This window comes from Eptatretus burgeri, chromosome 5 (genome assembly GCF_056783735.1).
Source record: "Eptatretus burgeri isolate ZD-2024b chromosome 5, Ebu_testis_v1, whole genome shotgun sequence".
Classification (NCBI taxonomy): domain Eukaryota; kingdom Metazoa; phylum Chordata; class Myxini; order Myxiniformes; family Myxinidae; genus Eptatretus; species Eptatretus burgeri.
Genome location: NC_140965.1, coordinates 71,558,008 through 71,574,390, shown reverse-complemented (window position 1 = coordinate 71,574,390; position 16,383 = coordinate 71,558,008). Strand labels below are relative to the sequence as shown.

Genomic DNA, 16,383 nt, shown 5'->3' with positions numbered 1-16,383 from the left:
GTGTGTGTGTGTTTTTCTCCTCCATAACTCCAAAACCATAAAACTGAGCAGCCTGAAACTTTGCATACATACTAAGAAAACTACAAGGAAGTACTTGACTGAAAATTGGTTGTTTGGGCTAATTAAAACACCCCTTTTGAAGATGATTAACGGTCTTATTTAATTATATCCTTCATCAGGCGATTCTCGGCCACCTCACTGTCTGGGGTCTTAAGACATTTCCTGGGTAACCAAGCTGGGGTTTAAAGCTGCCATGTTTTTTGGCCTGCTCATCCATCTCTTCACTTGGAACAGGCCACAACGATTTATTAATGATAACGTATTTTTTTCCCCCACTTTCCTTACATTATGGAATACCTGTTCATCATCACTTGAATAGCTGTACACAGCACTTTTGTAAGTACTATAGTTTTCAAATTAGGAGCTTTGAGCAATTTCATGCATTATATGACACGATTTTCCACGATGTACTCTCACGGACTAATTAAAGTATATCATCGAAATATTTCAGTTTTGAGGGTTGAATATCATCTGGACTAAATAGGTGTCGAAATCTGTTGTGAAATCTGATGATTTAAAGAAATAACTAAGTCGATATACCAATTTAATTTAAACAAGCAAGGCTATTTTCTCTCCTCCATAGATACACAAAAACATGTGAAATTTCCAAAGCATTAAATTTATCTTTTTCTGCTGTTTAGAGAATTATATTGAGTGAACAAAAAATTTAGGAGCATGCCAAAATTAACCAGCTTCATTAAGCCATGTGATTTCATGTATTTACTGCAAGACCTCACACCCTGTCCCCCAGAGGGACTGCCTGTCCATCGCGTCTTCCAGATCTGTGTCTATATTTTCGGAGGTTTTGCGAGGTGCTCCACAGCGAATCAAAGCAAATCTAGTGAAAACGAACATTAAAAATAAACGTTAGTTCGTTTGCGTGCGACCCCGAACCGATGTGCCACATGACACATACACAGATGAGCAGGCAAGATGGCAAATTATCTGCAATGTTTATATTACGGGCAAAAAGGATATGTTCCCACCTTCAGCAGAGATACACAAGAAAATGTGAAATTTCCAAAGCATTAAACTTATCTTTTTCTACTGTTTGGAGAACTATATTGAGTGAACACAAAATTTAGGAATGTGCCAAAATTAACCAGCTTCATCGAGCTACATGATTTAATGCATCCACTGCAAGAGCTCACTCCCTGTCCCCCAGAGGGACTGCCTATCCATCACGTTTGGCAGATCTTTGTCTATATTTTCGGAGGTTTTGCGAAATGCTCTTCAGGGAATGAAAGCAAATTAAAAAAAAAAAGTTATAACGTTTGTGCGGACCCCCAAGGGATGTACCACATGACACATGCACAGACGAGAACGCAAGATGGCAAATTATCGGCAATGTTTATTTCATGGGCGAATGAACTTTGCGATGTCTCCAGTGTTGTTTTGCATTAAGCTGCAACTCTTTTGTGGATAAAGTCATCATTTGAATGAATTCATTTTATTTCATTAACTGCTGCATGAGTGATGAAGACCGGCTTTAAAGCTAAAGGGATCCCATATGATATGCAGTGACAGCCTGGCCAACCATTCCTTGTGAAACATTTCATTGGAATGCTTGCATGAGTGCTTAAGCCACTTGCCGAACGCCTTAGAGTCAATAGTGGAACTACACTACGTCCTTCTGAGCAAATTGTTCACTCACTGTGGGCACTTTTGCCCGCTACATCATTCAGAGAGAGTGATTCATGCTCCATCAACCTGAGCGAGTGGTCCGTGCTCCATCACCCTGAGTGAGTGTTTCATGCTCCGTCACCCTGAGCAAGTGGTCCGTGCTCCGTCACCCTGAGCGAGTGGTCCGTGCTCCGTCACCCTGAGCGAGTGGTTCGTGCTCCGTCACCCTGAGCGAGTGGTTCGTGCTCCGTCACCCTGAGCGAGTGGTTCGTGCTCCATCACGCTGAGCGAGTGGTTCGTGCTCCATTACGCTGAGCGAGTGTTTCGTGCTCCGTCACCCTGAGCGAGTGTTTCATGTTCCGTCACCCTGAGAGAGTGGTCCGTGCTCCATCACCCTGAGTGAGTGTTTCATGCTCCTTCACCCTGAGCGAGTGGTTCGTGCTCCTTCACCCTGAGCAAGTGGTCCGTGCTCCGTCACCCTGAGCAAGTGGTTCATGCTCCGTCACCCTGAGTGAGTGGGTCGTGCTCCGTCATTCTGAGCTAGTTGTTGTGCAATATCACCCAATTTCTGAGGCATTTGCCATATTAACGTGTTTTCTAAATTACTCAACCAAATTTTTTTCCACCGTTCCTATACAGCTGTTTACAAAGAATCATGTGTGTGAACATATCCCTGAAACGTCTCTATAAAGGCAACGTTGTTTTTTGGTGAAAGCGACTCAAGGTTTCGAGGTTATATACAGTAAGTACTGTAGTTGGTAATCACAACCTGCCGATTCCCGAAAAAATTTCTGATATGGCCAAGCACGTGTGTGTGTGTGTGTGTGTGTGTGTGTGTGTGTGTGTGTGTGTGTGTGTGTGTGTGTGTGTGTGTGTGTGTGTGTGTGTGTGTGTGTGGTGTTCATAAAGCAGAACATTCTCTCTGCTAACTCCCCTACTCTCTGTCTCTCTGTCTGTCTGTCTCTCTCTCTCTCTCTCGCTCTCTCGCTCTCTCTCTCTCTCCCTCTCTCTCTCTCTCTCTCTCTCTCTCTCTCTCTCTCTCTCTCTCTCTCTCTCTCTCTCTCTCTCTCTCTCTCTCTCTCTCTCTCTCTCTCTCTCTCTCTCTCTCTCTCTCTCTCTCTCTCTCTCTCTCTCTCTCTCTGGCCCATCCTTGCTATTCCTCCTCCCGATATAGTGTAGCACGCTCCTCCCACATCTACTCTCTCACCCTCCCCTCCCTCACTCTTCTCTCTCTCTCTCTCTCTCTCTCTCTCTCTCTCTCTCTCTCTCTCTCTCTCTCTCTCTCTCTCTCTCTCTCTCTCTCTCTCTCTCTCTCTCTCTCTCTCTGTCTTTGGACTTTTCCGGATGGTGGTTATGTCTGGACGTGTCCAGGCAGAGTTTGTCTCCGGATGTGTCTGGGCGGTGTTTATGTCCGGATGGGAGTTTGTCTCCCAACGTGTCCGAGCAGTGTTTGTCTCCAAACAGCTTGGCTCTGGACGTATCCGGGCGGTATTTATGTCCTGATGGGAGTTTGAATCCATACTGTGTTAATTGCATGACAGGTAGAAAATGAATTTCAGACATTATTTTGTTCCCATCTTCACTGTTATTCTATGCACAATCATTTTGATGAATCATTTTGGACTTCTGGTTCTGGGTTTGGAGCGTTGGCAGGTCTCCTTCAGGGCTCTCTGCTGATGATCTCAAAGATAAGTTTCTGGTCGTTATCTATCCCATTTTAACTGTTTATTTTCTCACCTGCATGTTCCTGTGTGTTCCTTGGTTGGTTTTGTTTCAAAAATCATGCTATTTTGTGAGTTTTCGTCGAACTTGTCTTACCGAGTGCTTGAGGCCAACCCATCATTCCCCTCGGTGTACAATCGTGTTTATTTGTATTTTCTCCCCATTACCTTCAATTTATATCTTCCCCACTTTCCCAATGTCCCCCATCCCTCCCAACTAAACACTATTTCTTGTCTTAAATATAAAATAAAAATTAAAAACCACCTTTCTCCTTGCACACTCACAAGTCTCGATTCTTCTTCTTCTTCCTCATCCTCCTCTTCTTCCTCCTGCCGGCACACCATCTTTATTCTACTGAGCTGACCCTCTCTCGCCATTACCTTCACGATTTCTTCCGATCTACAACTTTCCATTCCTGAATCTCACCTGTTCTTCAAAAATACATCAAAAAATAATAATCTTCCTTGTATCCTTTCGATCTCCACACCTCCTGTAACCACCTGTCTCTCTCTACACTTCCGAGTACTTTTCATCGACCCAGCAGCTTCACACTGTGTTTACCGTCCAAATTCACCACACACTTCCACGATTTTACTTCAACCTTCCCTTTTCCAAATGTTACACAATCCATATTTAAAATAAATAATTTCACTTTTGACGACACACCTCTCAGAGCCAAGTGCTTCTCCCATAACCACATGATCTGTTTAGACCCCCTGCGTTTATCGATCCAATTTCACCATTTACCTCACGATTTTTTCTGCAACAATTCCATGACTTAATCTGTTGAAAACTCTCTCAAACATTAATAATGATAATTTAAACGATCTCTTATAATGCTTCATCTTCCTCTTTCACACATGTGGTACTCTTTACTGTATCATAATGCACTACTCTTCTACTATTTAAACAGACTGCTCTCAATTCGACCTTTCCTTCATACCTTGCCAAAACAATCCAACTGTTACAGCGTTTCTTCTCTCCATTCTCTGAATTCGCCTTTATTGCATCCATCAAGAAATGTGTTTAATTGCACCTCTGACCTAAAACTTAAAAACCCCATTTTGCTATGAATGTTCGCTTTCCATCAACGATTCTTTTTTTCCAATTTCAGTGCCAACTCACTCCTGTCACCCCTCACTCTCAAAGCAACCATCCCACTCTTCTTGCTCCAAGCCTCCCTCTCACCTCCCTCAATAACTCCCCTCACCTTTCTCCCACCATTCACCATCCTCACTCATCTTTCTCAAAGTTTCCCCCCCCCTCTCATCCACAAAGCTGCCTCCTTCCACTGCCCTCTCACCTCCATCTCCTCACTCCACCTCCTCAAATCCTCAACTACCTTCTTCTCCCTCTCTTGTCCCCCCTCTCCCCCAGCACCACAGAGCCTTTTCTCCTCCTCATCCGGCCCCCTCCCCTAGCTATTCTGCAATCCCCCACACTCTTTCAACAACCCTCCTTACCTCCCCCACTCATCCCTTGTCTTACCCTACCTACCCCCTCCTCTCCCACCTCCTGCACCCAAAGCCTCCTCCCCTCGCTCGTCATTAATAGTGTGGATCTCAAATATCTGGGGCCTTCGCTCAAACCTTTCAGATCTTTCCATACAGGTTGCCACTGACAAACCAGACATAATCTGCCTAACAGAAACTTTCCTCCCCCAAGACGTGTCTGACTCCCAAGTATCTCTCCCTGGTTACTCCCTCCTCCGGTATAACAGACCCGAGCCTCGTCCTGGTGGAGGAGTTGCTCTCTTCTTCAAAGACTCTATTCCTCACTCTCCATGCACTGCCCTCACTCCCCCACACCCCCAGGAATACTTCTGGCTACGGCTTCCCCTCCACTCCCACCTCATGTTTATATGTGTACTGTACCGTCCATCAACAGTGATGACTCCATCTACACCTCACTATCCGAAAACATGGACCAACTTCTATCTTCTCATCCAAACTCTCTCTACCTCATATGTGGCGACTTCAATTGTCATCACGCCAGTTGGCTAGGTGTGGGTACCTCTCTCACCTGTCATGGCACCTCAGCAAAAGCTTTCTGCGACTCATTGGGACTGACTCAATCGGTCAACTTCCCGACCCGGATCTCAACCAATGGTACTCCCTCTCTTCTGGATCTGATCTTGACAAATTTCCCTGACAATATCTGCTGCTCTTTCTCCACTCCAATCGGTTCTTCTGACCACATCCTTGTCAAAGTGGACATCTCTCTGGCTATTATCAGAGAACCACCTCACCGCCATCGAGTCTGGCATTTCACTCAAGCCGACTGGCAGGGTCTCGAAGCAGCCATCAAACTTATAGACTGGTCTCCTATCGCTACTTTCTCCAACATCAACTCATCACAGGAATTCTTTCAAAGAAACTTGCTCTTCCTCATGCACAGATTTATCCCCTCTCATCTTCAGTTGTCCTACCCTTCCTCCCACCCTTGGTTCACTGAAGCTTGTGGAGAGGCAGTTGTCCTGAAACAACTTGCTTTTGCCTCATGAAAAGCAAACCCAACTGAGGGTAATCTCAGTTCCTTCCATAAAGCTTGGAACAAGTGTGTCTCTCCCCTCAGGAGAGCCAGAAAACAACATCTTTCGAAGCTCAAGTCTGAACTTTCAAACCTCTCTCCCTCCTCAAAATCCTGGTGGCATCTAATCGAATCTGTTTCTGGTGTATGGTCCCCCCTCCATCCCCTCCCTTACCTCAAATGGCCGCACTGCTGAGACCGCACGTGAAAAGGCTGAATGCCTAAACTCGGTGTTTGCAGCTAAATCTTGTGTCCAAAACCCATCGCTTTCTCTACCCACCTTACCCAGTCACACCCAACTGTCCCTGGACTCTGTGTCCTTTTCTCCTGACAAGGTGGAGAGCCTGCTGTCAAACCTCGACTCAGATTCTGCAACCGGTCCAGACGGCATCAGCCCACGTGTCCTAAAAAGCTGCTCTTCTGCTCTTGCTCACCCTCTCTCTGTTCTATTCACCCTCTCATTTGCTCAACGTCATCTGCCATCTGCTTGGAAATCAGCAAACATAAACATTACTGCCTACATAAAAAAGGTGCAAAACAGATCCCTGCAACTACAGACCAATCAGCCTTCTCCAAATCATCAACAAGGTTATGGAATCCGTCATCGCTTCAGACATTAATCCCTCCTCTTCTCCAATGGCTTGATTTCCGATCATCAATTTGGTTTCAGACCAGGTCACTGTACCCTGGATATGCTGCTTCTGCTCTCCCATCAATGGATGGAGGTCCTCAATGCCAGACAGGAAATCCGAGCCGTATCCCTGGACATATCACGTGCTTTTGACACAGTCTGGCACCCTGCCCTGCTCACCAAACTCTATTCCTTTGGTATCCAAGGCCATCTCCACTCATGGATCACAGAGTTCCTCTCCTGTCGCAGTCAAGATGTGGCCCTAAATGGAGTTCTTTCATCCCCTCTTCCTGTCCAGGCTGGAGTTCCTCAAGGTAGCGTTCTGGGCCCTGTTCTTTTTCTGGTTTTCATCAATGATCTCTCCGACTCTGGAAAATCCTCCACATCTCTTTGCTGATGACTCCGCCCTCTGCCGTACCATCCCTCATCCCTCAGACCGGCAAGCAGCAGCTTCTTTGCTCACTGCAGATTTGGGTAAAATCACAAACTGGTCCAACATGTGGAACATGTCTTTCAATCTAGACAAATCTCACACTCTCACTATGTCTCTCTGAAAGGACCGTTTCGAACACGCCCCCCCCCCATCCACTTTCTCAACAATCCTCCAGAAGAAGTCCTTTCTTTCAAACTTCTGTGTCTCACTATCTCCCATGATCTTTCCTGGGAAAGCCACATTTCAAACCTCGCCTCCAAAACCAGTTGCCGACTGGGAATCCTCCGTCGTGCAAAGTCCTTCCTCGGCCCACCTGAGCTCCTGACCACTTACAAAGCTTTCGTCTGCAGCCTGATGGAGTACTGCTCTCCCCTCTGGGCTGGTGCTCCTGCCTCCCACCTTTCTCAGCTTCACGCTGTGGAAACCAAGGCATTTCGGATCATTGGCATCTCCCGCAATGAGGCTGAGTCTTTGGGTCTCTCACTCTCTCACCGCAGGCTGGTCGTTGGTCTTTCTGTCTTCTACCGTCTCCTCTCCAGCCTCACCCCCCCCCCTCCCTGCTCTCTCTCTCTCTGTGATTTGTCCCCACCACATTTCCGCAGTGCGCTCAAGGTCCGCCAACAACCCCCTTCTGGTAAAACTACCAAAATCACGAATCACTGCTCACCTTCACTCTTTCATTCCTTTTTTTCCCCTCCTTTGGAATACACTCCCTCACTCTATTCATTCCCATTCTTCCCTCCAGGCCTTCAAAACAGCTGTTCACCACCACCTCTGATCGTCCCCCATCCAAATCCTCGATCTTTTCTACCCCCGATAATCCACCCAAGCCCACGTCCTTCAAATTCCCTGCTTTCCTTCCTGAAAGTCCCTGTAATGTCCATGTTCTATACCCCGTGTTCCCCACCCCATCCTCTCCCTTCCACAGATCTCCAAATGTCTCTGTTCCCCACTATTTTGTCCTTCCCACTCCCGCCCCTCTTGTCTCGTGCCCCCTTGCTGTGCGTTGTGTGTTAGCTCTCACACGAGCCTCCACAAGGTATACAAAAAAAAGAAAAAAAAGTATGAATCGTAATTAACCCTCCACCACACGTCTGCCTTCCCTTCCTCTCACCTCATGCTGTCTTTTTTTCCCCCACCCCTCCTCGCTCCCCCTCCCTCCTTTCCACTCCACTTCTTCACTGTCCCCGCTCTCTCTCTCCCCCCCACCCCACTCCCCATCTTCCCCGTCCGCCTTCCCTTCCTCTCACCTCATGCTCTCTTTTTCTCCCCCCCCCCCCTTTTAGTGTTACCGTCAGCGAAGTGATGGGTGGTATTTGCTTGTATATAATAATGTGGACTGTAATAAGACTATAATGACTCTAATGTGAGAAATTCTATTGAAATTTATGTTTAATATTGAAAGAAATTTAATACATTAATCAGCGTTTTTGTCAAATCAGGAAATTTGTAACCTATTCGATTGTATTTATGGCACTCAGTGTATTCTCTTTATGTATCGTCTGTTTAAATATATTGACAGCATTTTGCTTACCATTCTATAATTCCATTAGTTGCCATTGGGTGATGTACTCTTTCTTCTTCAGAGTCGAAGGCATTTTCGATAATCCTGGTGTAACCACTGATGAGCAGCAGCAAGTGAGTACAATTGATGCAAATGTTGAGTCTCCTTCACACAGTACTGATGAGAGTAGTCCAAAACTATCAATGACCACAAATGATGTCACTTCCAAGGATGTCAAGAAAGATTTGCTAACAACAAAAGAGAGGAAAAAGAATTGGTCTTTGACAATGTTAATAAATGGCATATTGACGAGTCTATACTTCACCATACCTCCGCCAGGCTGATGCATCTGAGGTTTTTGAGCCACTGAAGAAAAACAACTCAAATACATTTGGCCTTTTGTATAAAGCCATTGTCATCACCAAACAGGATGAGAGAAAAACCTTGAAAGAAGACAGGAAGCTCATAGAGCAGCTGTTCTTTTGTTTCCTGAGCACGTCAAAAATTTCAAATGCAGCAAATTCTGAAAGCACGAGCTGTCACTGGTATCACTGTCATTAGCAAAAGTGAATGGAGAAATGAATTCAAAGTCAGACATACTCTTTAATTTGTTGGCAAAGGACAACCACACTCTATCGTTCATTACAGACCGAACCAAGGATCAACAGACATGTGTGATGATTGATGGCCATGCTTTCATTCAGTCCTTTGGAAAACCAAAAGATTGCAAATCATTTAAGGAGTATGCAGTGGTCGTCCCGAAGTCAGTGACAAGTCATGTTGATGTAAATGTCAGTCGAGTTGACATTGTCTTCGACACCTACATTAAACAACCAATCAAGGCATCAACAAGAGGAAAACGAGGTGCAAAGAAGAGGCAAATGCGGAAAATCATAGAGCGCGGAGATGCACCCTGACCGCAAGTGTGAAGTCAGTTCATATCCCTCAATGGAAACAAGGCTGACCTTGCACGGTTTCTGAGTCAATATCTTATGAATCATTCCAACTTGCCAAATGGATGTGAACTGGTTACGGGTGGTGGTTTTGAAGAACCCAAACAGGCACAGTCAACACTGTGGGGGTGAAATTCCACAGTTGGGTGGCAATCATGAGGAGGCAGCCATTCATCTTATTTTACATGCATGTGAGGCTGTGGCCAGTGGATACAATAGAATATTAGTGGTGTGTCGAAACACAAACGTCCTCTTATTACTGGCCCACTTTTTGGGTGGCCGACAAAATCTTCAGGTTTGGATGGTGAGAGGAGTGGCATGGCAAAGTAAGTGCTATCCTGTCCACCTTAATGCACAAAATCTGTCTCAACAAATGAAGGAAAAGATACTTGGATTCCATGCCTTAACAGGCTGCTGTGATTCAACATCACTGGCTGGGTTTGGCAATAAAAACATCTTTGAACAACACCCAGAACCGATTCTGAAGGAGGAGGACGAGATGGACCTGTTGAGCAGGTAGAATAATTTATGTGTTGGTTATATGGTGCACCAGAACCTCTTGGAGGAGTGGATCAAGAACGACATGATCTATTTCAAAGGGGACAGAAGGAGTTACAGACTTGGCTTACAGATTACAACTACACTTGGCTCACTGCAATTTTCAAGCGAAGGTCTGGCTGCAGGCAAATTTTACAATCGAAACAGTTGAATCACCACCAGCAATAGGTGGCTGGAAGGAAACAGAAAGTCACAGATTGTGTGGTCCAGACTTCCCTTGATTCCAGATGCCTGCATTGAACCTGTCTCTTGTGTTTGCAAAACCAAGTGCAGGACTGCTACTTGTAAATGCAGTATAAATTAAATCGACAGAGGTGTACCCCAGTTTGTGTGTGCAATGCTAAAGACTGTCGTAACTCAGCTGGCACAGCAGATGATGAGCGATCATGATGTGGCATTAAGCGTAGAATTAGATTTGACATCATCAAAGCACACATTACTTTGGGCATAATATAACAGCTGGCCATGTATCTCGATTGGTTTTTTGAGGGCAAAAACATTGATTCGACGACTTACTTCTTCATCATATGAACTGAGAACAGAAATTTGAACAATCTAATCATGTGTGATAAAATTTATATTATGCGTATTGGAAAATAATAATTGACATTATCCCCTTGCCTTCCTCCAGAGAGAAAGTATATGTTTGTTATCAATGGAGGACCTAAACAAAAACAGACGTGGCCCTATTTAAACTGGTGAACTCCAGAGTGACTGGGTAGAGAGAAGGGCACTTGGTAGAGCACGTACCTCCGTCACGTAATGCTTGATCCACGAGAACATATCGGGCCCAATACATTTTTGAAACATCATGCTATACAGTACTATATCGTTTTTGGTCCTATCTCTCAATGGTGAAGAATCACTTTTAAAATTCTAGTAGTCGGATCCGAAACCGGATGTTCACAAAAATCTGATCGGTTCGGCCTTGTCACACGCCCAACCTGTCCACAAAATTTCATCCAGATCCGTCCACAACTTTTTGAGATATCCTGTACACAAACAATCAGACGGGTGAAAGTGGTGAAAACATAACCTCCTTCACCTTCGGTGGTGGACGTAATAATTGTCAGTAATTTCTCATGTTGAATTTCATTTCTGTAAAGGTTGCATATTTACTAATTTGAGAAAAATGCTGATTATCACAAAAAAATCACAATATATTTAAATATAATTTTTCATATTTGAGTGATTATCATCTTATTACAATCCACATTATATATACATGTTTGTATTGTTTTTCCTGAATCCTTAAGTGCTCGAGATCAATTTCAGAGCAAAAATTTTTTAGGCCAAAAATGGGCCTAAATTTGCCTAAAATGACAAAATTTCAAAGGCCAACATCCTAGGCCTTAAAGCTCGTCCCATGTCGAATTCATTCTGCATGGTTGTTTGCTTGTAACAAAAAATGCCTTCAGATATATATTTTTGGAGCCTTTTACTACGGGTTGGCTGGCCGTCTATTTTTTATGTTTCATTGCCTTTTTCAACGAGTTGGCACACAGAAAAGAAATCATGTCGGAGCATTCACACCCTCGACGGAATCTGCACTGTGATTCCGGGAGCCTTCTCAGCTATCTTCTGCAATATGGCTTGGATAATTCTGACCAACACTTTCCCAACCACTTCAAGCATGGCAAAACCTCACCAATATGTGTGCACACACACACACACACACACACACACACACACACACACACACACACACACACACACACACACACACACACCTAATCAACGACTCCATATGTTAGGAATGCACATTTACATTTCAGTTACAACCTTGTTATGGACAATCTGTACAAACCTCTCAACAAGACTTCATTATCGACATTGTACCATCCACTTTAAGGGCATCTTTGCCACCGCAGCAGTTTCTTGACACAGCTTATGTTGAGCAATTTGGTTATGAAGGGTACTTCTGCATAGTTCCCAACTCTACCACTTTTAGCGGTAGTCTACCACTTTTTGTAAACTTCAACAGCCGACCAATTTTATTGCCCAATAACAGTGAAAAATACCACTTTCGCAAAATAATGTATCTCATCGAAGTGGTAGATTTTCATGTTGTGACGAGGTTTCTGTTGGCCTTCAGGTGGTTTTCCTCGATGCTGTTTGGAAAATCATATTCATGATCTCATTACAATTGATGCAGATTCTATTCAAAGTACACGGCAGCAAATGACAAATGCTGTTCCATTACAGGCATTTTGACCTTCAAAATGTAGGATGGTTCTCATTGGTTGACTGACACGATGTAACTCAGAGCAAAACACTACCAATGAGAACCACACCTGTGCTGTGTTAGCCGAACGCAAGAGTCGCGTGCACAGTACATGCACACACATACACGATATTGCCTAGCTGGCCAGCCTTCGTACACTATTGGCTCTAGTGTTAGCTAACCTAACACGTACACACAAAGACGACTTCGTGACATGAGTTAATTGCAGTAGATCTACCTAATATCTGTATTGGAGAGTCGGGCATGCAGAATGTTAAACAGCACAATGTAAAGTCCAAAATACGTTTCGGAGTAACATGGAAGAAAAACAAACAAAAAAAATTATTCAGGGAAACATGATTATCCTGCTTTAATTTTGCGGTTTGTTTATGGGTGTGGTTTGGTTACGCCGGACGGCTTGGTTACGCGGGGCGGTTTGGTTACGTGGGGCGGTTTGGTTACGCGGGGCGGTTTGGTTACGCTGGGCGGTTTGGTTATGCTGGGCGGTTTGGTTACGCTGGGTGGTTTGGTTACGCGGGGCGGTTTGGTTACGCCGGGCGGTTTGGTTACGCGGGGCGGTTTGGTTACGTGGGGCGGTTTGGTTACGCTGGGCGGTTTGGTTACGCTGGGCGGTTTGGTTACGCTGGGCGGTTTGGTTACGCTGGGCGGTTTGGTTACGCTGGGCGGTTTGGTTACGCTGGGCGGTTTGGTTACGCTGGGCGGTTTGGTTACGCCGGGCGGTTTGGTTACGCCGGGCGGTTTGGTTACGCTGGGCGGTTTGGTTACGCTGGGCGGTTTGGTTACGCTGGGCGGTTTGGTTACGCTGGGCGGTTTGGTTACGCTGGGCGGTTTGGTTACGCTGGGCGGTTTGGTTACGCTGGGCGGTTTGGTTACGCTGGGCGGTTTGGTTACGCTGGGCGGTTTGGTTACGCTGGGCGGTTTGGTTCCGCGGGGTGGTTTGGTTCCGCGGGGCGGTTTGGGTCCGCGGGGCGGTTTGGTTACGCGGGGCGGTTTGGTTACGCGGGGCGGTTTGGTTACGCGGGGCGGTTTGGTTACGCGGGGCGGTTTGGTTACGCGGGGCGGTTTGGTTACGCGGGGCGGTTTGGTTACGCGGGGCGGTTTGGTTACGCTGGGCGGTTTGGTTACGCTGGGCGGTTTGGTTACGCTGGGCGGTTTGGTTACGCTGGGCGGTTTGGTTACGCTGGGCGGTTTGGTTACGCTGGGCGGTTTGGTTACGCTGGGCGGTTTGGTTACGCTGGGCGGTTTGGTTACGCTGGGCGGTTTGGTTCCGCGGGGCGGTTTGGGTCCGCCGGGCGGATTGGTTACGCCGGGCGGATTGGTTATTCTGGGCAGTTTGGTTATGCCGGGCGGTTTGGTTACGCCGGGCGGTTTGGTGCGCCAGGAGGTTTGGTATGTCTACATTGTCATATTTCTCACCCCTTTTACAGGATGTTTCAAAAAGATTGATACAACTTTGACTTCTTGCTATTTCTTTGTTTTTTTCACCTCTACCGTTTTCCTTTTCAGCATTTGGTAGTGTTATCGTGATGTTTGTTACCTGGGATTTTTAGCTCCATAGCTCAACTTTGCCATTGACATTGAAGCAGAAGACAAAAGTGGTGGCTCTGTGGTATGAGACTAAATCATATTTAGACACCCGCCCAAGGTTCTGCTGGGAATATGACCTCAGAACACGTGATGGACCCACAAATTGTGCCATTCAATGTATTGTGAAACATTTTGAGCACAAAGGAACATTGCACAATCAGAGCAAGGGCAACAGTGGCAGGCCAGCATCAGTCACCAAGAGTTTAAGCCACCATCGACACCGTGTGGGATTCTGCAGTGGACAGTGCCAAGAAATCCCATCGCCGGCGCTCCCGGGAGCTCGGCATCAAACTAACATCAGTCTGGCGTATCCTCACGAAAGTACGGAAGCTTTTCCCCCACATCATCTCTATTAAGCATAAACTGAGTCAATATGACGTGAGAAGGAGACTTGATGCGTGCAATTGGCTTAGTGACAGGATGGAGCGGTACCCAAATTGGATCAACCTGATCTGGTTCAGTGAATAAGCTCATATCCACTTGAACGGTTCCATAAATGGTCCCACTATCTGCTTGAGCACCAGTGTCCAGAACAGTCAGGCTTTACACCAAAGAGGTCAATGATTGGCCATATCCTTGCTCTTCTGGTCTTCACTGAATGCAGACAAGAGTTTTGGCAGGGGCTGCTTGCAGACTAAGTTAATCTCTCTAAAGTGTTCGATTCAAGGAATCGGGATGCCCTCTGGAGGATTTTTGGTTTTCGTGGGGTGCCTCCAAAACTGATCGATCTAATGTCTGAACTTTACTCTGGTACTGAGAGTGTTGTGAGATGTGGTGGTACCATCTCTGACTTATTTCCAGTTGTTACTGGAGTTCGTCAGGGGTGTGTACTGGCCCCTACACTTTTCATCACTTGTATGGACTGGATTCTGGGGAGGTTATTAGAAGATCAAGCTGCGGTGCATCGTTTGGGAATGTCAAGATCTCTGACCTCGATTTCACAGATGATGCAGTCATCTTTGTGGAGACTCTAGATATTCTTTTGGGGGCCCTCGAGGGACTGAATGAGGAGTCTGAGCTGCTGGGATTATGGGTTTCCTGGGTCAAAATTAAGATCCAGGCTTTCAATGACATATTGGATGCTGCTATCCTGTTTGTACTTGTTTGTGGTGAGGATGTTGAGGTCGTGCAGAGATTCACTTACCTTGGCAGTGATATTCCTATCTCTACTGGCTGTGAGCCAGAGGTCAACAGATGTCTGGGTCGGGCCTGGCGAGTCATGGATTCACTAGATCATGGGGTGTGACGTCATGGATTCATTGGACCATGTGGTGTGACGCTGTCGGTACCTGTGCGGGAGGACGGTAGTCCGAGTCTTCAGGTCCTTGGTGTTTCCAATCTTGCTCTCTGGATGTGAGACTTGGACTCTGACCAAAGATCTGAGACGGAGACTTAATTTTGTCTTGTTTTGTGATGCTTGAGCAATCGTTTGTACATATATATTTAAAATGCACTGCCTTCACTTTTCACATACCAGTATCACATTATCAGCTTTCTCAAGCTCCTACTGATTAATGATTGTCATTTATTTATCTGTTGCAGAACCACCTGTGATTGAGCCATGGCCAAGGCGGCTCAACGTGAAGCTCGGCGACGTTGCCTTGCTGCAGTGTGTGGCTAAAGGTGAACCAGTCCCTGTTTTAACTTGGTTCAGGGGTGGATCACCTATGTCATCCTCTAGTGACACCACCAACAACAGCAGGAGCAGAAGCATTCTCTCTGTGCCAGTGGCTGATGCCTCTCATGGTGGAAACTACACTTGTGTGGCTCGCAATGCAGCAGGCAGCACAGAGGCGGTGACCTGGCTTCAGGTTTTAGGTGAGTTGAGAGTCATAGCCTTTCATAAGCTGTCCATTCATATTAAAGGTCGAAAATGTATCCGATTGGTCAAACAATGACAATCAAAATGGGCCATTATGCATACCTGCCAACCCTACCGATTTAGCCAGTAGAATACCGATTTTCGAGGCTATCTCCCGGCTACCGATTTTACATGCTTAATCTACCGGTTTTTAAAATTCAGGGAAAAATTTTTTTTATCCGGGTTACAGAATACGATACTGCACAGTACCTTGCAGTTTACGTTTTTCCGTCGTCTATGCGCGTGTCTACACCGTTACACGCGTCTGCTATCGTTAAATCTGATTATCCGCCCTTAGTTTAGTGATAGCAGACGCGTGTAACCGCCTGGTGTCGCTAGCGTCACACGGTCGAGTGGACAACAACAAAGCCATTTTTCGCGCGGATGCTTTCACAACAATCGCAATGGATACGCCTGAAAAGAAAAAGCCACCTTTGCAGTACGACAATGTTTTCAAGGACGAGTGGACAAAAGAACATTCGTGGATAAAGGCATCGCGGAAAGGAAAGTAATTATTTTGGAAGCTGTTACTTGTTGCACATAATAAATTTGACAATTAGGCCAGATTTTTGGTGTGGTAAATAGTTGATTTTATTGAGGCTATAAAGTGGTCTAAAATGCAGGAGAGTGCACCATTTTTTCAAAAAATTTCCGGGGGGGCATGCGCCTGCGTCGCG

At 45.8% G+C, this 16,383-nt stretch overlaps 1 protein-coding gene across 7 annotated transcripts in view; it reads left to right on the top strand.

The window, feature by feature from the left end:
- HMCN1 (hemicentin 1) overlaps window positions 1-16,383 on the top strand; it is a 531,017-nt gene that overhangs the window by 227,753 nt on the left and 286,881 nt on the right. For all 7 annotated transcript variants that reach the window (XR_015058458.1, XM_085882362.1, XM_085882361.1 and 4 more), the window contains exon 24: window positions 15,388-15,663. Coding sequence is in view for 6 of the 7 variants with exons in the window: in XM_085882362.1 (XP_085738488.1) it covers window positions 15,388-15,663 (276 nt within the window). In the remaining variant the exon portion in view is untranslated. The remainder of the gene's footprint in view (window positions 1-15,387; window positions 15,664-16,383) is intronic.